The sequence below is a fragment of the Somniosus microcephalus genome, chromosome 7, assembly GCF_052327205.1.
Source record: "Somniosus microcephalus isolate GS21.2 chromosome 7, FLI_Smic_1.0, whole genome shotgun sequence".
NCBI classification, from domain to species: Eukaryota; Metazoa; Chordata; class Chondrichthyes; order Squaliformes; family Somniosidae; genus Somniosus; species Somniosus microcephalus.
In genome coordinates this window covers 16,905,743-16,928,682 of record NC_140993.1, presented here as the reverse complement: position 1 = coordinate 16,928,682, position 22,940 = coordinate 16,905,743, and the positions used below count along the sequence as shown (strand labels likewise).

Below are 22,940 nucleotides of genomic sequence, written 5' to 3'. Positions count from 1 at the left end.
TTTTGTAAATCCATGTTGACTTTGTCCGATCCTGTCACTGCTTTCCAAGTGCTCTGCTATTACATCTTTTATAATGGACTCTAGCATTTTCCCCACTACCAATGTCAGGCTTACCGGTCTATAATTCCCTGCTTTTTCTCTACCACCTTTTTTGAATAGTGGGGTAACATTAGCTACCCTCCAATCCATGGGTACTGTTCCAGAGTCTATCGAGTTCTGGAAGATGACCAGCAACGCATCTACTATCTCTAGGGCCACTTCCTTAAGTACCCTGGGATGTAGACCATCAAGCCCTGGGGATTTATTGGCCTTCAGTCCCATCAATTTTCCTAACACCATTTCCCTACAAATACTGATTCTTTCAGTTCCTCCCTTTCATCAGACCCTATGTTCCCTGACATCTCTGGGAGGTTATTTGTGTCCTCCTTTGTGAAGACAGAACCAAAGTATGTATTTAGTTGGTCTGCCATTTCCTTGTTTCCCCATTATAAATTCCCTTGATTCTGACTGTAAGGGACCTACGCTTGACTTCACCAATCTTTTTCTCTTCACATATCTATAAAAGCTTTTACAGTCAGTTTTTATGTTCACTGCTAGCTTACTCTCATATTGAGAGGATTGTCCTATGAGAGAGTGAGTAGAATGGGCTTTTACACTCGAGTTTAGAAGCATGAGAGGTGATCTCGTTGAAACATATCAGATTCTTACAGGGCTTGACAGGGTAGATGCTGAGAGGTTGTTTTCCCCTGGCTGGAGAGTCTAGAACTAGGGGGCACAGTCTCAGGATAAGGGGTCGGCCATTTAAGACTGAGATGATGAATTTCTTCATTCGGAGGGTGGTGAATCTTTGGCATTCTCTTCCCCAGAGGGCTGTGGATGCTCAGTCATGGAGTATATTCAAGGCTGAGATCGATAGATTTTTAGACTCTGTGAACCTGGGGATTGGGCGGGGAAGTGGAGTTGAGGTCGAAGATCAGCCATGATCTTATTGAACGGCGGAGCAGGCTCGAGCGGCCGTATGGCCTACTCCTGCTCCTATTTCTTATGTTCTTAACGTCCAATGCATTTCCTTTATTATTAACAACAGAAAATACTGGAAACACTCGGCAGGTCAAGCAGCATATGTTTTGAGAGAGAGAGAGAAACCAAGTTAACATTTCAGGTCGATGATTCTGATGAAAGGTCATTGAACTGAAACGTTAACTCTGTTTCTCTCTCCACAGATGCTGCCTGACCTGAGTATTTCCAGCATTTTCTGTTTTTATTTCAGATTTCCAGCATCCACAGTATTTGTTTTTTCTTTTCCCTTTGTTAATGTACTTATTTCCTCAAAGACTTTATTTGTTGGATGCAGCTTGCCTTTTACAGATGACAGGCTGTCCTTGATGCACGCACGACTCTTCAAGTGACCTGTTAATGTTATCCTTTATTATGGAAGCTCACCCGCTATTGATGTTGGAGTGACTGGCCTATCATTATGCGATTTTATATGTCTCTCTCTTCCTGAACAGAGATATTACATTGGCAGCCTTGCAGTCTTCTGTCGCAGCTTCCAAACCCAACAATGCTTGCAAGATGTGTCAGCCGTGGCTCAGTGGGCAGCACCCTCGCCTCTGAGTCAGAAGGTTGTGGGTTCAAGTCCCACTCCAGAGACTTGAGCACAAAATCTAGGCTGACACTCCCAGTGCAGGGCTGAGTGAGTGCTGCACTGTCTGAGGTGCTGTCTTTAGAATGAGACGTTAAAAGATCCCACGGCCACTATTTTGAAGAAGAGCAGGGGAGTTCTCCCCGGTATCCTGGCCAATATTTATCCCTCAACCAACATCACTAAAACAGATTATCTGGTCATTATCGCATTGGTGTTTGTGGGATCTTGCTGTATGCAAATTGGCTGCCGCGTTTCCTATATTACAACAATGACTACACTTTACTAAGTACTTCATTGGCTGTAAAGCACTTTGGGATGCCTGGTGGTCGTGAAAGGCGCTGTATAAATGCAAGACTTTCTTTCAAGATTGTGGTCAGATAAGTGGATGAAATTAGAAACTTGTGTGATTGAGTTGAGATAATGCCAACTCTTTTACTGATTTCCCGGTAGACATGTGCATTATTTTATTGCTGAAGTTAATTTGCTGATGAATTTAGTTTTTAAGACAATAAAAACAGAAAATGCTGGAAATACTCAGCAGGTCAGGCAGCATCTGTGGAGAGAGAAACAGAGTTAACGTTTCAGGTCAATGACCCTTCATCAGAACTGGAAAATGTTAGAGATGGAACAGATTTTAATCAAGGGCAGGGAAAGGGGAGGAGGAAAGAAGGAAAGGAAGGTCCGTGATGGGATGGAAGGCAGGAGAGATTAAATGACAAAAGGGATGATTGTACAAAGCACAAGGAGATGGTAATGGGACAAGTAAAGAAACAAAAGATGGGTCTGGATGAGGTGTAAATGGGAATGGCAGAATCATCAACAGCTGCCATGTGAAAAAATAGGGGCCGAGGTTATGGTCTGAAATTGTTGAACTCGATGTTGAATCCAGAAGGCTGTAAAGTGCCTAATTGAAAGATGAGGTGCTGTTCCTCGAGTTTACGTTGAGCTTTATTGGAACAGTGTAAGAGGCCGAGGACCGAGAGATCAGAGTGGGAGTGGAGCGGCGAATTAAAGTGATAGGCGACCGGAAACTCGGTCACGCTTACGGAATGAACGGAGGTGTTCTGCAAAGCGATCACCCAATCTGCGTTTGGTCTGAATCTTAGTTTTTTGAGGCCGTAGCTAGCAGAATAGATAAGGGGGAACAAGTGGATGTGGTGTATTTGGATTTTCAGAAGGCATTCGATAAGGTGCCACTCAAGGTTATTAAACAAAATTAGCGCTTGTGGGATTCAGGGTAATATACTAGCATGGATTGAGGATTGGTTAACGGACAGAAAACAGAGTGTAGGAATAAACGAGTCATTTTCAGGTTGGCAGGCTGTAACTAGTGGGGTGTACCGCAAGGATCAGTGCTTTGGGCCTCAGCTATTCACAATCTATATCCATGATTTGGATGAGGGGACCAAATGCCATGGCCCAGAAATTCAGGTCAGGGGCTTCCCGCGTGTGTAAGCCTCCAACCTGCACTTACCTAGCGCGCCAGCCGTTGAGCTGTGAGCCCCCGTGGGATTCCGATCCTGGGCCTCCTCCAACTGCCGGCGCGCAGTGCTTGCGTATCCCAGGGGCGCAGTTAGTTCGATGCATCCCCTGGGATCACATGGGCCATGGAGAGCCAATGGTAGCAGGGAATCTGTATTCATAGATTTGACAGGAAGAGCTGTCAAATCTATGAATACAATTCAGCCCCAAAACATAACTAAAACTTCAACAAAAAAATTTTTTAAATCACATTTTTAAACTAACGAAGTTACATAAAATAACTTTTAAAAAAAGAATTTAAATTTTTGAAAGAAACTAATTAATTTTAACGGGGCTAAAAATAAACTTACCTTTCTTTAAAGTATTTAAAAATAATAAACCTGTGGAAAAATGTTTTAATTTAACTTAATTCACCACTTGTTAAAAGCAGGCCTTGTGACTGCTTTTTATAAGCGTAGCTCCTGGAGACTTACCCTCCCGGAGAAACCCGCAAAAAAAACGGAAGTTCCAGGCGCACGCGCTGCCTCTCCGGCGCACGCGTTCGACCTGTGAACCCCTTCCTTTAAGGGAACGGAAGTTCCGGTTTCCTGCGCATGCGCAGTGCATGCACGAAACTGGCACTTTCATTGGGCCTACGCGTGAGTACCACACCTGGAGTACTGTGTACAGTTTTGGTCTCCTTACCTAAGGAAGGATATACTTGCCATAGAGGGAGTGTGACAAAGGTTCACCAGAATGATTCCTGGGATGGAGGGATTGTCCTATGAGGAGAGATTGAGTAGATTGGGCCTATATTCTCTAGAGTTTAGAAGAATGAGAGGTGATCTCATTGAAACATACAAAATTCTTACAGGGCTTGACAGGGTAGATGCAGGGAGGATGTTTCCCCTGGCTGGGGAGTCTAGAACCAGGGGTCACAGTCTCAGAATAAGGGGTCGGCCATTTAGGATTGAGATGAGAAATTTCTTCACTCGGAGGGTGACAAATCTTTGGAATTCTCTACCCCAGAGGGCTGTGGAGGCTCAGTCGTTGAGTATATTCAAGACAGAGATCGATAGATTTTTGGATATTAAGGGAATCAAGGGATATGGGGCTAGTGCAGGAAAGTGGAGTTGAGGTAGAAGATCAGCCATGATCTTAGCGAATGGGGGAGTAGGCTCGAAGGGCCAAATAGCCGACTCCTGCTCCTTATGTTCTTGCGATCTCCTCTGCATTGGGGAGACATGTGAGCAGCGAATACAGTATTCTAAATTACAAGAAGTATAAGTAAATCGCTGTTTCACCTGGAGGAAGTGTTTGCGGCCCTGGACAGTGGGAAGGGAGGAGGTAAAAGGGCAGGTGTTGCATCTCCTGCTCGAGATACCTCCACCAAACACCCCTTTCCCCTCCCCTTTCAGCATTTTGAAGGGACCGCCCCCTCCATGACACCCTAGTCCACTCTTCAATCACCCCCTCCCCTTCCCACGGCGCCTTTCCGTGCAAGCGTAGGAGATTTCCAGCATCTGCAGTATTTTGCTTTTGTATTTGTTTTTAAGGTAATGTCTTCAAGCGATTCTTCTGTTTACCAGCAGAAGTCTTCAATGTCAGTGTCTCATAATAGGGACAAAGAGTAGAGAGAGAGAGAGAGGACATCAGCTGAAGTTCTTGTTCCTGATTTGTCATCCAGCAACTAATGGTCATGGCTTTAAAAATAAAAAAGTGTTATTTAGTCCTTTACTGGCACGTGATCGTAAACATGTTTTGCACACTCGAGTGGCAGAGGCAACAATTGGTGCCACGCTTAACTTGCTCATGTTTAACTCCTGTTCCTTGCCTCTTTACCATTGTGGAGAAGTTCAGCCTGTAGCATTGCACCATGGGCTGCTTTTTCTCGATCCAGTAGTTTGGTTGTTAACAACATTCCACGGAATTTAATCCTCGCCACCACCAAGTATATTTTTAGAGAGAACTTTCACCTAATGGACACGTTTCTTTTGCTTCCACCCTCTCCCCTTTCCCATCAAGCAAAACCTCCTCCCTATCGCCCTAGCCTTGATCCCACATCTTTCTCTACTTCATCTCTTATCTCTCCACCAACTGCTCCCTCGTCCCCCATTCGCACTAAACTGACTACCCAACCTTCCTGCCTGGCCACCCCACCTTGCTAGCTGATATTCATGGTGGTTCTCTTCTCGGGTACTGTCATCACTCACCCTTTTTATAATAATAAAAAAAAAAAAAATGTTTTTAAAAATCACCACTGTCAACCAATGTTCCCTCTAATTTTTTTCCCCCCTGCGCGGGTCCTTTAAATTGGCGGCTGCTCGTGAGCAGCCTGCGCCGTACCACGCCATCGGCCGTGCACCTTAGGAGGAACATTGCAGTCTACCCCTCTGCCTTGCAAACTACCGCCCCCAACTCCAACCTCTCATTCCTCTCAAGTCCTTGAACGTATTATCGCCTGGCTTTTTTGAGCATATAAAAATAGTAAGTGGTAAAATTGGGTCTAAAGTTCAACAGCAGCAGCTTGCATTACAGCACCTTTAACATAGTAAAACGTCTCGAGGAGCTTCACAGGAGACAAAATTTGACACCAAGCCACATGAGATCAGGACAGGTGGTCAAAAGCTTGGTCAAAGAGGTAGGTTTTAAGGAGTGTCTTAAAGGAGGAGAGAGAGGTGGAGAGGTTTAGGGAGGGAATTCCAGAGATTGAGGCCCAGGCAGCTGAAGGCACGGCTACCAATGGTTGAGTGTTTATAATCAGGGATGCTCAAGAGGCCAGAATTAGAGGAGTGCAGATATCTCGGGGCTGTGGGGCTGGAAGAGGTTACAGAGATGGGGAAGAGCGAGACCCTGGAGGGATTTGAAAACAAGGATGAGTATTTTAAAATTAAGGCGTTGCTGGACGGGGAGCCAATGTAGATCAGTGAGCGCAGGGGTGATGGGTGAACGGGTCTTGGTGCAAGTTAGGACACGGACAGCAGAGTTTTGGATGGGCTCCAGTTTACAGAGGGTACAAGGTGTGAGGCCAGCCAGGGGAACATTGGAATAGTCGAGTCTAGAGTTAACTATGGCATGGGTAATGTTAACAGTCATGGCTACTGATCTTGCAAAAGTACAAATATAGTCATGTAATTTGAACCCATAAATACTGCTACAAGTCCCACAATACTGTGTAATAATACACAATTTGACTTTAATCACCGTAAGTGACCCTCGTGTATTTTATTATGCCTGTGCGCAACACCATGAGAGATCCACTAGTGTCCAAATTTTCTAGCTACTTAAGGCCAGGTTGAGAGAGCAGTTAAAAAAGCATATGGGATACTGGGCATTATTTAGAGGCATTGTGTACAAAAGCGAGGAAGTTATGATGAACCTTTATAAAGCACTGGTTCGGCCTCAACTGGAGTACTGTGTCCCATTCTGGGCGCCGCACTTTAGGAAGGATATGAAGGCCTTAGAGGGTGCAGAAAAGATTTGAGAATAATTCCAGGGATGAGGGACTTCAGTTATGTGGATAGACTGGAGAAGCTGTGGGGTTGTTCTCCTTAGAGCAGAGAAGGTTGAGAGGAGATTTGATAGAGGTATTCAAAATCATGAGGGGTCCAGACAGTAGATAGAGAGAAACTGTTCCCATTGGCGGAAGGGTCGAGAACCAGAGGACACAGATTTAACAGAAGAACCAAAGGCAACATGAGGAAAAACTTTTTTACGCAGCGAGTGGTTAGGATCTGGACTGCACTGTCTGAAAGGATGGTGGAGGCAGATTCAATCGTGGCTTTCAAAAGGGAATTGGATAAGTACCTGAAGCAAAACAAAATTGCAGGGCTACGGGGAAAGGGCGGGGGAGTGGGACTAGCTGAAGTGCTCTAGCAGAGAGCCGGGAATGGGTCTGACGGACCGAATGGCGGCCTCCTGTGCTGTAAGCATTCTGCTTCTAATTTTGTTGTGTCGTAGCACCTCCGCATGTATCTGTTCCACTCATTTGCATGGCTGGAGGTAATTACAGAATTAATTTTAAATGCTAAACCAGGTTGCTGGACATAGTGATCTACACCTTTGAACTTGCTACCACATGGAGTTGTTGAGGCAAATAGCATAAATGCATTTAAGGGGAAGCTGGATAAGTACATGAGGGAGAAAGGAATAGAAGATACAGATACAGTGAGATGACGTAGGGTGGGAGGAGGCTCGCGTGGAGCATAAACACCGGCGCGGACCAGTTGGGCCAAATGGCCGATTTCTGTGCTGCAAGTTCTATGTAATGCAGCTTGCCGCACGTGGACACACTACAAGACTATGTAATTTTACTGTTCTGCACAATGTATCTTCAAATGAAAGTCCGTTAGTGAAATATCTGTCTGTCTTCCAATAGTCACCGAGTGCTGAGACACACAGCGATAATATGCACCAGCCGTTCTCTAAGTGTGAGAGCAACAGCGTGCAGAAGCAATGTCCTAGAAGCTGAAGGCAAGAGCGACAGTGATAATCTGCTGGTGTTTCTGGATGTGGCGAATATTAATACGGTAAGTTATTTATACATGCACTGAGAGGTTGCAATTAGCATCAATGTATTGAAGAATTCCAGTCAATTTATTATCTGATGATGGCTTCCTTGGATACAACAACTCACATTTGTGTAGCGCCTTTAGCGTAGTAAAACATCCCAAGGCACTTCACCGGAGCAATGCCAAGCAAACTAATCTCATTTGGAGGATAAACTACCTCCCAAAACGGGAATTGTAGCCCTATTTTGTGCGTGTAAAGTCCAAAGAAATATTGCGCGTTCTTAGCAAGGTCATTTTGTTTAACTTTTCCCAGTAAACTGCTTTACTTCAGATTCTAGTTCCATAATTGTTCAAGTCAGCATTTACAGTGATTATAATATTGATATTTAGACAAATTTCATAAACGCTACTGAAAACCATTCGAAATACTAAGTTTGCCCACTGGTAGTGGTGATAAATCACAATTCAATTGATCAATGGTTTTAAAAACAGAACTTAAATCCTACAAAACCTGGAACTTTCTACCACAGGGAGTGGTTGAGGCGAATAGCAGAGATGCATTTAAGGGAAAGCTGGATAAACACATGAAGAAAGGAATAGAAGGATATGCTGATGGAGTTAGATGAAGAGGTGTGGTAGGGGGATCGTGTAGAGCATAAACACCGGCACAAACCTATTGGGGCCAGATGGCCTGTTTCTCTGCTGTACGCTCCATGTAAAGGGTCTTGGTGTTTTGTGCCTTTTTATTTTTATATATTACTATTTGATCGATCGTAGAGTTGCGAACGGAGTCTTTGGGTGAAGTGGAGTTGGAGGTCCGGGGAACTCGGTCAGAAATAGGTCCCCATTTTAAAGTTGTACATTCACACTTTTTTTTAATTTTTATATAATGGCCCAGAAATTTGGGTCGGGGGCTTCCCGTGGGTGCAAGCCTCCGACCTGCACTTAGCTTGCGCGCCGGCTGTTGAGCTGTGGGCTCGCGTGGGATTCCGATCCTGGGCCTGCTCCAACTGCCGGCGCGCAGTGCTTGCGTATCCCAGGGGCGCAGTTAGTTCGATGCGTCCCCTGGGATCACGTAGGCCTGGGATCACGTGGGCCATGGAGAGCCAATGGTAGCAGGGAATGCTTCATTCATAAGTTTGACAGGACCTGTCAAACCTATAAATACTATAAGCCCCAAAACATCACTTAAACTTCAAAAAAAAATTAAAAATCACATTTTTAAAATAACTAAAAATTACATGAAATAACTTTTTAACCAATAATTTAAATTTTTGAGAGAATTTATTACATTTTCTAATGGGGCTAAAAATAAACTTACCTATCTTTAAAGTATTTAAAAATAATAAACCTGTGGAAAAAATGTTTTAATTTTAATTAATTCACCACTTACCTTGTTAAAAGCAGGCCTTACGCCTGCTTTTTAAAAGTGTAACTCCTGGAGACATACCCTCCCGGAGAAACCTGCAAAAAAAAACGTAAGTTCGATGCGCACGCGCAGCTTCTCCGGCGCACGCGTTCCACCTCTCAACCCCTTCTTTCAGGGGAACGGAAGTGCCGGTTTCCTGCGCATGTGCAGTGCATGCACGAAACCGGCACTTTCGTTGGGCCTACGGGTGAGTACCCCGTGCGTACTCGCGCATTGGGACCTGAATTTCTGGGCCATTATGTATTGATTTTATATATGTTTTGATTTTATGCTGTCGCTCTTCATCCGTCACAACACATCACAAGGGCAAGGGAGCAGCAGGAAAACAAATCACCGCCCAAAACCCAATGGAATCTGCCCTGGAGAAACCGGCTGCAATTTGAGCATTTAAACAGGATGTTTGTGGGCAGCGGGTGGGAATCTATTGAAGTGAATGTTTCTCCTTAGATGCCATTAAATTGAGTTTTGGGCTCCAAACGCAAGTTTAAAAAAAAAAAATTAAATTTTTTTTTTTAATTATAAATGTGTTCTAGATACGTGATTTTTATATTTTAATCTTTGGGGTGGGAGCAGCATGTGCCAAAATTTCAGCTTCGTGTGGGCTGTATCGTGGCAGGAAATGCCACTCTTCCCCGTACACTACGCAGCCATGCAGGGCTCCAACGAGCCTGCACAGCCGGCTTGCCGACTTCAAGGCAAAAGCAATTTACAAAGGAACATTGCCCTGGACACGCGCGCACACACACCCCATTCGGAACTTAATCTGCAAGACACGAGCAACAGCAAAAATATCAAGGGAGCACTTTTACACTGACCAGTTCAACAGACCGTTCTAAGGGGAGAGGTGCACGTGGCACCATTGTGGGCCGCCTAATGAGACATGAGAAAACCCAGGATAAAAAAAACCCAAACCTTCGAGGGATGCAAAACATGGAACAGCAAAATGAAAATATATCTCAAAAATCTACTTGAGTGTCTTAGCCTGAACAGTTGCTGTTTATTTTCTTAATACAATGTAGGTGTCATATTAACAATGGGCTTAATCTTCCAGAGTGAAGCAGGTGTAAGGGAATTCCACATAATTCAGGTGTCGAGTGGTAGCGAGCATTGGAGGCTGCAGAAATGTATTAATCCTGCGGAGGATAAAGGTTTGTTTGTGACTTTTTTTGCCTGCTTTTCTACTTGTTTTGTATTCTAATGTGCCCGCAGTAGTAAGTGCAGGCGTCACATCTCCTCCCTGTACACACTAAAGTTGAAAATATCCCGTGTACGTTGATGTAGAATGATTTATCTTTAGGTCCAGATTAGAGAACACGTGCCAAATTGCTTCACGTGATTTTATACATGTAGAATGATGGGTTATATTTATTTCATTATTCTCTCATAAACCAGGGTTCGTTTTAATTCTGGGAAAAAAAATTATTTATTTATTTTTTTTATTTTTTTTTAAAGATTAGGAAGTTGAGTATGTTTGTAGGAGGACAACAAATCTTTCATTAAATTCATTTATATAAGCACCTTTTAACATAAGAAAAACGTCCCAAGGCACTTCACAGAAGCACATTCAGACACAAAATGCAGATTGCTCCGAGGGTTATAGGACTGGGGAAGGTTACAGAGATGGGGCGGGAGCAAGTCCATGATTAGATTCATAGAAAATCACAGAACGGAAGGAGGCCATTCGGCCCGTCGCGCCTGTGCTGACTCTTTGAATGAGCAGTCGTGCTCAGTCCCACACGCCCGCTTTTTGTCCGTAATGTAATGAAAGTCTATGTAGGTTTTATCTGTTTTGATGTTGGTCGTGTAAATTAATTAGTGTTCATCGGGAGCAGATTCTGTTAATCCAACCACACTATTGCTGGGGAAAAGCATGTTACCTGCTTGTTGGAATGGAATCTCCCTGTTACCGTGACCAATATTCAGATAAGCTGGTAAACCTTGGCCCCACCCCATACTGGAAAGGTGGTGAAATCCAGACCCCCAGCAAAACCCCCTTAACTGGTAGTTCGAGCAAGTGGGAACAGAGTGGGAGATACCATTGACACAGATAGGCGCCAACTGAGGAGCAGGGAGGCTGAGAGTTTGCCTCGCTGGTAAGGACCGGCGCATTTAAGCAAAGGATATCGGACCCAGAAAGGTGGACATGAAAACTAAACTTGCTGGTGGGAAACTTCAACCCTAAGTATCCAGCACAGCCAGTTACAAAGCTGTAGGGCTCGCAAAGACAGATACACGCGTACAGTCGCATCGTCCCTTATTTTTAACAAAATCTAAGCACGTGGGCTAATTATTATAGTTCTACCGGGACCTTCAGTGTGAAAAATGGAAACCCTGATCAGAATGTAAACCTATAAATTCAGATTTTTATGAATTCGGCAGTTTGATTTTAACTATACAAAATCTACGTTTGGGGGAGATGAACTTTATTGTATCAACATTATTTTTCACGTTGGAATCTTGCGAGTGTTGTTTATACTTCAGTTGGGTGATGCGTACAGTTGGTGGGAAGGTTTTCTGCTGGCTTATCGCACGAAATCATCTTAGGCAGTCCCTCGGAACCGAGGATGACTTGCTTCCACATTAAAAATGAGTTCTCAAATGACTGATGAGTCCAATGCGGGACCTACAGTCTCTCACAGGTGGGGCAGACGGTGGTTGAAGGGGCGGGTGCTTGGGTTGACGTGCGTTCCTTGCGCTGCCTGCGCTTGGCTTCTGCTTGCTCCTAGCAAAGAGACTCGAGGTGTTCGGCGCCTTCCCGGGTGCTTCTCCTCCACTTTGTGCGGTCTTGGGCCAGGGATTCCCAGGTGTCGGTGGGGATGTTACACTTTTTCAAGGAGGCTTTGAGGGTTTCCTTGAAGCGTTTCCTCTGCCCACCTGGGGCTCTCTTGCCGTGTCGGAGCTCCGAGTAGAGCGCTTGTTTTGGGAGTCTCGTACCGGGCATGCCATCTCACTAAATTACTAGGCCAGCCTACTCGTGAGACATAAATTAGACCCGGTAGCTCCTGTTCATACGTACAAAAAGAAAGACTTGCATTTCTATAGCGCCTTTCACAGCCTCAACATGTCCCAAAGCGCTTTACAGCCAATGAAGTAATTTTTGGAGTGTAGTCACTGTTGTAATGTAGGCAACGCAGCAGCCAATTTGTGCACAGCAAGCTCCCACAAACAGCAATGTGATAATGACCAGATTAATCTGTTTTTTAGTGATGTTGATTAAAGGATAAATATTGGCCCAGGACACCGGGGAGAACTCCCCTGCTCTTCTTCGAAATAGTGCCATGGGATCTTTTACGTCCACCTGAGAGAGCAGACGGGGTCTCGGTTTAATGTCTCATCCGAAAGACAGCACCTCAGACAGTGCAGCACTCCCTCAGTACTGCACTGGGAGTGTCAGCCTAGATTTTTGTGCTCCGGTCTCTGGGGTGGGACTTGAACCCACAACCTTCTGACTCGGAGGCGAAGGTGTTACCCGCTGAGCCACGGCTGACCGTACTCAATCATACCCTTTTCTAAATAAAAGCCTGCACTTGCTTTCCATTGTAGCACGCGACTACTTTTATTTAGTCGGATTAGATTTGCAGCGTAGCATGAGCATTTTGCAATGCAGTATTGCTGCTTTAATAAAGTAGATTAGACATTTAATGCTGGTAACATTTCCTTTAATTTCTGCGTTTCAGATGCAAAGCTCAGCAGTCGGGAGAGGGCAAAACTGTGCTTTAGAGCAACGAGATGTCAAAATTCCGAAGGTGAGGTGATAAATTTGGATGCTTGCAGGCATTTTTAAAAATTTCTTGATATAACCTAGCATTTGTAATGGTGACGACAGTGGAATTAAGGTGAATCATGTTAATTTTTTCCTTTTCTTAGCTACCTCAGGTACAGAAGGAAGGTATATATTTGCAGATATCGTGCTGGGAAGCGAACAGGTGAGTAAGCTTGCCAGTTCCTCCTATTCGGTTTTGCAGTTGGTGTTTCTGGCAGTTAATCTTGCACTGTGCTGGGACAGATTCTTATGTGGGTTATACAAGGTTTTTTTTCTGACAAACTGACATTTAGTGGCCATTCCTCGACGTCCTGAATAGGTAGTGGCGGACTTTTTATGTTGAACGGCTAGCGTTTTTTTAATACAAAAACAAATCTTTACAACTGGGTGATTTGCTTGGCCACTTCATCGAGAATCAGCCATGTGATGTTCCGTGATCTTCAACCCATCATTGGATTCTGGGGTAAAAACAGAAAATGCTGGAAACACTCAGCAGGTCAGGCAGCATCTGTGGAGAGAGAGAAACAGACTTAACGTTTCAGGGCGGTGACCTTTCATTAATTTCCAAGTTGGACACCAGTGCTCACTGCTGCTGATCTGCAGAGTTTTAAGCTGGGTAATTTCCAGCAGGAACTCTGACCACGCACACCTTAAGTATACGCCCAAGTTCCCTGGGCTCAGTTGCCTGTAGGCTGGGACGGGTTTGGGTGGCGGGTCCCATTCCTTGGAGGACATTAGTGAACCAATGTTCCCTCTAATTTTGTTTGGCCTTGTGTGGCCCCCTTTTACGGGGCTGTGGCAACCCGACAAAATGCTGCGCATGTGCGTTTTATGTATTGGCAAGCCGGCTGTGCAGGGTTCCCTGGACCGAGCAGCCTACGGGGAACGTTGTAATGAACCAGTGGGACTTTACAACAATCATCGTCATTTCTTTCTGATGCCAGCCCACAAATTATTGGTTTATTGAAATCAACTTTGCAACTCGTCCTGGTGGAAATGGGACGATCGGTTCCACATGTTCTACCTGTTCTAGTCGCCAGACATGTTGATTGAATAACTAACAACGCTTGGAAGTGCATAGGCAAGAAATGATGGTGGGACTATCTTTTGCGCTGGAGAGCTCCAGCCAGGACCAAGCCATTTTATAGTGGTAAAGGCAGGAAATTTGGCTGTTTTGCCTTGAAATAAATAGAGGAGAAATGCTATCTTTTTAAGTATACTATTTATTGCAGTTAGAACAGAGTCTTGCATGGAAACTATCAAAGATAACAAAGGTGGGGAGTTGTGCCGGTCCATGGAAAAAGAGCTTGTTAAAACTAAAGTTATTGTTGAGGGACAATGGAAGAAGCTCATTAAAATTCACCTCATAGGGAGTTGTATTCGGTAATGCAGAAACATGTGTGGATTGGTACATAGAAGAGGTAACAAAAAGGTATTTAAAAAGTGGGTGTTGGAACAGATACTTTGGATTCGAAGGTCTGCAGCCTGTATAACTAGCGCGGAACAGTGACGAGTTTGAATCCTCTGTCGACCTCGCAATATTTTGGTCGTAAGTACTGCTGAAAAATATGCGTTTGGATTCGGCATACTTTTTGGGCCAGAATTTGCGGTGGGTAATAACGGTGAACTAACAGCGCTATTGGCCCAGAAATTCAGGTCGGGGGCTTCCCGCAGGTGCAAGCCTCTGACCTGCACTTATCTAGCGCGCCGGCCGTTGAGCTGTGGGCCCGCGTGGGATTCCGATCCTGGGCCTCCTCCAACTGCCGGCGCGCAGTGCTTGCGTATCCCAGGGGCGCAGTTAGTTCGATGCGTCCCCTGGGATCACGTGGGCCATGGAGAGCCAATGGTAGCAGGGAATGCTTCATTCATAAGTTTGACAGGAAGGGCTGTCAAACCTATAAATACTATAAGCCCCAAAACATTACTAAAACCTCAAATTAAAAAAAAAAAAAAAACACTTTCTAAATAAACTATAAATTACATGAAATAACTATTTTAAACAATTTAAATTTTTGGAAAAAATAATTACATTTTCTAACGGGGCTAAAAATAAACTTACCTTTCTTTAAAGTATTTAAAAATAATAAACCTGTGGGGAAAAAATGTTTTGATTTTAATTAATTCACCACTTACCTTGTAAACAGCAGGCCTTGCGACTGCTTTTTACATGTCTAACTTCTGGAGACTTACCCTCCCGGGAAAACCTGCAAAGAAAAAACGTAAGTTCGATGCGCACGCGCTGCCTCTCCTGCGCACGCGTTCCACCTCTGAACCCCTTTAAGGGAACGGAAGTGCCGGTTTCCCGCGCATGCACAAAACCGGCACTTCCATTGGGCTTACGGATGAGTACCCCATGCGTACTCATGGAGACCTGAATTTCTGGGCCATTATCCCTTTAAAACTGCCCGCAACTTCAGGATGTAACGCCCGCGCAGCCTAATGCGGAAATCCTGAAGTTGCAGTCAGTCATTCACTGCTCCGACACTGGCTGCGTTGTGACACCCCCGCACCTCCCACTGCGCGCACAGAGCCGGCAATCAGTGTAATCTGTGAAACTGCCGAAAACATCGGCTTTTCCACGGTAATACCGGTTTTTAAAAAAAAATTTAAAAATATTAAATGTTGGGCCTTGTTGAACAACATTTTTTAAAAAAAATTAAAGTTTGTTCTACTTTATTTGAGGCTTGCCTTTTCCCCATGTGAGAGCCTCAATCTTTGTTTTGCTCTCTTAACATTTTTAAAAAGCCGGGATAAAAGCAGTTTCTCATTTCCTGCTTCCCTGTCTGAGAATTCTGCAGTGTGATTGGCTGCTTAGACAGCTTGTTGACGTCATAGCCGATCACACGAGGGGATTCCCCACTCTACTGCACTGAAATCACTTGCACGATAAAGGCAAACTTCTCGCTACAGAGGTCCCAAGATCTCAGGGTAGCTTTCTTCAGGGCCAGCGCGAACACCTTTGCTTTGTCGCTGACTGCAAATTCCGGGCCAATAAATCTGTAGCCCGTAACATTCAATGCTGTGAACCCTATTGATTTGAAGAGTAAATTACAAGCAAGAAGACACACCTTTACCCTTCCTCTAACAAACTTTGGAGGCTGAGCCTGATGGTTAGGATCAGCTCTCCCACCAGTGAACCTCCAAGGAATGATGTTCCAAGTGAACCTGATGGCATTCCTTTAGGACTGGCCTGGATACTGACAGGAGGCAACATGGCTGGGGAAAGCCAGAGAAACCAACTGGTTCTGGCTCTTTACGTTCACGTGTCTTCACACTGGGATCTGGACTGATCTTGAATTCTGATCTCCAAGGTTCCCTGTAGCCCTGCCCCTTAATGCCAGTGAGACTGATGAGGGCAGGTATTTTCAGAATTGAATGAATAATGCTGTACAGGAAACTTTTTTATCCGGTACTGACGGGACCGGCGTGGTGCCGGTTGATCAAAAAGTCCGGATTACAGAGAGGTATACTTACCAAAGTACGAGAGCCCCGGTTACACGGCCACAGGTGCAGGAACCCCAGTTACACGGCCACAGGTGCAGGAACCCCGGTTACACGGCCACCGATCCAGGAACCCCGGTTACACGGCCACTAATATATAGTAAAACTTACCTGAACCTACTCCTGAATTTTGCTGGCTGAGAGATTTCTGGATACAGGAAACTTTGTGCTATCCGGAGGTGAGCTATCCGGCAATCTGGAGCCACCGGCAAAAATCAGCAGCTGTTTTTTATTCATTTTTGTTTTTTTTGCTTTGAACAGTCAAGCTGTGCAGGGTCTGTAGCTATAGCAACAGCTTCAGCTACAGAGCTTTAGGGCCACACCCGAGTGTTTAGAAGCTGTTGCTAAGCAACAGTGTTTGTTGTCAAATACGGAGATAAGAATCTCCGTATCTCTCAACATTAACTCTGGAGAGTACGGCACTTTTTAGGCAACGGCAGCAGCTCGGTCCCGTGGGTGCCGGATAGCACAAAGTTTCCTGTATTTGGGTGCCGGTTAAGAGAGAGTTTCCTGTAATATGTAAATCAAAGCATCTCCAATAATCACAGATAGGAGAGGCTGCTCTAAGTACTATCGCAAAGCTGAATGTAAGCAATTTTTATCTATTTACAAAAAGAATAATGGAAACACAGCAGCAGTTATGAAGCAGTAATCTCTGCTGTTCTATAAAGCCATCAATAACAACTAGAGTAAAGCTCAAGCAGTTTATAATCATCAAAGCCCCCAATTAAGATTGCTGCCTTGTAATTTACTCAGTATTTTCATATTTTTATGAATAATAAGTGTTAATCTCTGGCATTAGATATGGACCAAAAAGATTCTCTCCCCGTGTAACACTGACGCTGCTCATCTTCCCCCCCCCTGATTCTTCGTGGCCCTCTCATGACCTTCCTGTTCACCTTCCCCTCTTTCTGGGGTTTTTTTTTTCTATCGCTCTAAATCACTTTCTCTTCTCTGTTTCTTACTTGGGACTCCATCAGTCTATCTTTCCCTCTTTTCTGTTAAAATGCCTGTCATATGGGTACGGTGGCATAGTGATTGTTACTGGACTAGTAATCCCGAGGCCTGGACTAATGATCCAGAGACACGAGTTCACATCCCACCACGGCAGCTGGGGAATTTAAATTCGGTTAATTAAATCTGGAATAAAAAGCTAGTATCGGTAATGGTGACCACGAAACTATTGGATTGTCGTAAAAACCCATCTGTCCTTTAGGGAAGGAAATCTGCCGTCCTTACCCGGTCTGGCCTATATGTGACCCCAGACCCACAGCAATGTGGTTGACTCTTAACTGCCCTCTGAAATGGCCCAGCAAGTCACTCAGTTGTGAAAACCGCTACAGAAAACAATAATAAGAATAAAACTGGACAGACCACCCGGAATCTTCCTCGGCAACAACTTTGGACACGACTTCGACCCTGCAAAATCCTCCTCGCTAACATCTAGAGAGTGTCAAAATTGCCAAGACTGTTAAGAGTGTCATGCAACAGCCTCACAGAATCATACCTTTCAGCCAATGTCCCAGACTACTCCATCACTATCCTGATCCACCAACAGGACCGACCCACCACAGGTGGCGGCACATTGGTATACGGGAGGGAGTGGCCCTGGGAGGCCTCAACATTGACTCCGGACCCCATGAAATCTCATGGCTTCAGGCTCCTGGTTAAGGATACCTCCTGCTGATGACCACCTACCGCTCTCCCTCAGCTGATGAATCGGTACTCCTTTATGTTGAACACCACTTGGAAGAAGTACTGAGGGTAGCAAAGGCACAGTATGTACTCTGGGTGGGGGACTTCAATATCCATCACCAAGAGTGGCTTGGTAGCACCACGACTGGCCGAGTCCGGAAGGACGTAGCTGCCAGTCTTGGCCTGCGACAAGTGGTGAGAGACCCAACACAAGGGGGAGAAACTTACTTGACCTCGTCCTCGCCAATCTACCTGTCGCAGATACATCTGTCCATGACAGCATTGGTAGCAGTGACCACCGCACAGTCCTTGTGGAACGAAGACCCATCTTCACACTGAGGACTCTATGACACCCTCCATCGTGTTGTGTGGCACTACCGCCAAGTAATCAAAGGCAAATGGAATGTTGGCCTTTATTTCAAGGGGGTTGGAGTATAAAAGCAGGGAAGTCCTGCTACAACTGTACAAGGTATTAGTGAGACCACACCTTGAGTACTGCATACAGTTTTGGTCTCCTTTATTTAAGGAGGGATATACTTGCATTGGAGGCAGTTCAGAGAAGGTTCACTAGGTTGATTCCTGGGATGAAAGGGTTGTCTTATGAAGAAAGGTTGAGCAGGTTGGGCCGACATTCATTGGAATTTAGAAGAATGAGAGGTGATCTTATTTGAAACATATAAGATACTGAGGGGGCTGGACAAGGTAGATGCAGAGAGGATGTTTCCCCTCGTGGGGAAATCTAGAACTCGGGGGCACAGTCTCAGAATAAAGGGTCGCCCTTTTAGAACTGAGATGAGGAGGAATTTCTTCTCAGATGGTCATAAATCTGTGGAATTCTCTGCCCCAGATAGCATTGGAGGCTGGGTCATTAAATACATTTCAGGTGGAGATAGACAGATTTTTGCAAGATAAGGGAGTGAAGGGTTATGGGGAGCGGGCTGGGAAGTGACTTTGAGCCCAAGATCAGCCATCATATTGAATGGTGGAGCAGGCTCAAGGGGCCAAATGGTCTAATCCTGCTCCTATTTCTTATGTTACCACCATGCTAAATGGGATAGATTCAGAACAGACCTAGCAGCTCAAAACTGGGCATCCATGAGGCGCTGTGGGCCATCGGCAGCAGCAAAATTATACTCCTCCACAATCTGGAACCTCATGGCCCGGCATATCCCTCACTCTACCATTACCAGCAAGCCAGGGACCAACCCTGGCTCAATGAGTGCAGACGAGCATGCTAGGAGCAGCACCAGGCGTACCTAAAAATGAGGTGCCAACCTGGGAAAGCTGCAACACAGGACTACCTGCATGCTAAAAAACGGAAGCAGCATGCTATCGACAGAACTAAGCGATCCCGCAATCAACGGATCAGATCAAAGCTCTGCAGTCGTGCCGTGAATGGTGGTGGACATTTAAACAACTACCGGGAGGAGGCGGCTCCATGAATATCCCCATCCTCAATGATGGCAGAGCCCAGCACACGATTGCAAAAGACAAAGCTGAAGCGTTTGCAACCAAATTCAGCTGGAAGTGCAGAGTGGATGATCCATATCTGCCTCCTGGCGTCCCCACCATTACAGAAGCCAGTCTTCAGCCAATTTGATTCACTTCACGTGATATCAAGAAACTGCTGAGCACACTGGATACAGCAAAGGCCCCGACAACATCCCAGCTATCATGCTGAAGACTTGCGCTCCAGACTAGCCGTGCCTCTAGCCAAGCTGTTCCAGTACAGCAACAACACTGGCATCTGTTCGACAAGGTGGAAAATTGCCCAGGTATGTCCTGTCCCACAAAAAGCAGCACAAATCCAACCCGGCCAATTCCAGCCCCATCAGTCTACTCTCAATTATCAGCAAAGTGACAGTGCTATCAAGCAGCACTTACCATTAACCTGCTCACCGATGCTCAGTTCAGGTTCTGCCTGGACCACTTGGCTCCAGACCTCATTACAGCCTTGGTCCAAACATGGGCACGATCTGAATTCCAGAGGTGGGAAGAGAGCGACTGCCCTTGACATCAAGGCAGCATTTGACCGAGTGTGGCATCAAAGAGCCCTAGTAAAAGTGAAGTCACTGGGAATCGGGGAGAACTCCACTGGTTGGAGTCATACCTAGCACAAAGGAAGATGATTGTGGTTGTTGGAGGTCAATCATCTCAGCCCCAGGAGTTTCTCAGGGAGGTCATGGGCCCAACCATCTTCAGCTGCTTCATCAGTGACCTTCCCTCCATCATGAGGTCAGAAGTGGGGATGTTCGCTGATGACTGCACAGTGTTCAGTTCCATTTGCAACTCCCCAGATAATGAAGCAGTCCATGCCCACATGCAGCAAGACCTGGACAACATTCAGGCTTGGGCTGATAAGTGGCAAGTAACATTTATGCCACACAAGTGCCAGGCAATGACTATCTCCAACAAGCGAGAGTCTAACCATCGCCCCTTGACATTTAACGGCATTACTATTGCCGAATCCCCCACCAGCAACATCCTGGGGGTCACCATTGACTCGAAACTTAATTGGACTAGCCACATGTGGCTGCAAGAGCAGGTCAGCCTGGGTATTCCATGGTGACTCCTGACTCCCTAAAGCCTTTATACCATCTACAAGGCACAAATTAGGAGTGTGATGAAATACACTCCACTTTCCTGGATGAGTGCAGCTCCAACAACACTTAAGAAGCTTGACACCATCCAGGACAAAGCAGCCCGCTTGATCGGCACCCCATCCACCACCTTAAACATTCATTCCCTCCACCACTGGTGCACCGTGGCTGCCTTTTGTACCAGCTACAAGATGTTCTGCAGCAACTCACCAAGGCTTCTTCGACAGTACCTCCCAAACCCGTGACCTCTCCTCCTTAGAAGGACAAGGGCAGCAGGCGCCTTGGAACACCACCACCTGCAAGTTCCTCTTCAAGTCACACACAATCTGACTTGGAAATATATCTCTGTTCCTTCATTGTCGCTGGGTCAAAATCCTGGAACTTCCCCCCCCCCCCCCCCTCCCTAACAGCACTGTGGGAGTACCTTCACCACACGGACTGCAGTGGTTCAAGAAGGCTGTTCACCACCATCTTCTCGAGGGCAATAAATGCTGGCCTTGCCAGGAACGAATCTTTTATATTAAAAAAAAAGTGTCCCTCTGTATACGTGTCTGTCGCATTCTACATTTTCCTGTCGCTTTGTTTGTTCGCTCTTAAACTTTGCTTATTTTCTCTTTGATATTTTCCACCTACTGCACACGTTGCTTGCACATCAAGGGCTGGATTGTCGTGGCTTGGACCACAGTTTGGATGCCCCTGCTCTGGTCCCATGCTTGTTAGCCAAGTTTGTTTGCGTCCACCTCCTCTATCTTTCATTATTTTGAGTACATGTATCATGTCCCCCTTCAGTCAATTTTTCTTTGGCAAAATTACATTTTGAGTAGCTTGAACCTTTATTCATAACTTACTGCCCCAAGGCCTTGGAGCTTCCTGGTCATATCTTACAAATCTAATTCTGTTTTTTGGAGAAGTTGCAAAGTTGGTGGATGAGGGAAGTCCAGTAGACATTGTCTACTTAGATTTCCAAAAAAAGCTTTTGCTAAGGTACCGCATAAGAAGCTTCTCTATAAGATCGAAGCCTCTGGTATTAGTGGTAATATATTGAGCTGGATTCCGAACTGGCTGGCAGGACGTCGGCAACAAGTAGTTCTAGATGGATTTAGATCTGTTTGGAGACCGGTCACCAGTGGTGTCCCACAGGGGTCGGTGTTGGGACCATTGCTCTTTACTATTTTTATTAATGACCTGGATGTAGGTGTTTGGGACACAACCTGTGGAAATGTTAGAACTGTAGATGATGCTCGTCTGCTTCAGGCAGATCTTAATGTGTTGGGAGATTGGGCTCAAGACTGGAAAATGATGTATAACTTAGATAAGTGCAGTTTTATGCATGTGGGCAGGGCAAATGTTCAACATTCATACACCCTCAGGGAAAGGCATTAAGGATGGTGGAGATCGAAAGATTTGGGCATTCTAGTGCATATATCAAAGGTACATGAGCAATGCCGTGAAGGGATAGCTAGAGCAAGTACGGTGTTAGGGTGTATTCACAGGACAATTGAGTATAAGACGAGGCATACTGTTTTGTCATTGTACAAGGCCTCACTTGGAATAGTGTCCAGTTTTGGTCTCTGCACATGGTGGGTGATATTGAGGCTTTGGAGAGGGTGCAGAGGAGGAGCCACTAGACTAATTCCCAGTCTAAACATCTTCGTTATCAAAATAGGCTAAAAGAGTTGGAAGTCTATACCTTGGAGAAGCGTAGACTTGGGGGGGGGGGGGGGGGGGATCTGATTGAGGTTTATAAGGTGATGAAGGGAATTGATTGTGTTCCAACTGACTTTATTTCAATTAAACTGGTTAGGCAGGACTAGGGGTCACACATTTAAATTGTATAAGGCTTAGATCTAGGTGAGATGTCAGGAGGTGGTTCTTTTCCCAGAGAATAGTGGACCTCTGGGAGAGGGTGCCGTCTCATGTGGTGGACGCTGATTCGCTGAATTCCTTCAAGCGAGAGCTGGACCTGTTTCTGGCTGGGGTGGAGATCACCTCTTACAGAAGGTGGGTACTGCAGGGAATTCAGGGCCAGAGCGATGTGATCTGGACTAGTTTCCATCGCCTAGAAGGGTTGGAGAGGAATTTCCCAGATTTTTTTTTCTCGTTGGCCTGGGTTTTTCTTTTTTCGCCTCTCCCAGGAGATCACCTGGTTTCGGGTGGGGTGGGGAGTCTCTGTTGTGATACACAAGGTATCGCCATTGTGTGGGTCAGGTTGGGTGGACCAGAGGGTCTTTACCTGTCCACCATTGTTCGTATGTTCTTTATTGTGGATTACAATTGTTGGGTGCAGGGCAGTTTGCCTGTTCAGGATGCAATCTTGGGCTTCGATTCTACC

At 45.5% G+C, this 22,940-nt stretch overlaps 1 protein-coding gene across 2 annotated transcripts in view; it reads left to right on the top strand.

Moving 5' to 3' along the window:
- Positions 1 to 22,940, top strand: part of trappc8 (trafficking protein particle complex subunit 8) — a 193,443-nt gene that overhangs the window by 149,172 nt on the left and 21,331 nt on the right. For both annotated transcript variants that reach the window (XM_085992266.1, XM_085992265.1), the window contains 4 exons: positions 7,488 to 7,638; positions 10,101 to 10,197; positions 12,727 to 12,795; positions 12,917 to 12,975. In XM_085992266.1, the coding sequence (XP_085848392.1) occupies positions 7,488 to 7,638; positions 10,101 to 10,197; positions 12,727 to 12,795; positions 12,917 to 12,975 (376 nt within the window). The remainder of the gene's footprint in view (positions 1 to 7,487; positions 7,639 to 10,100; positions 10,198 to 12,726; positions 12,796 to 12,916; positions 12,976 to 22,940) is intronic.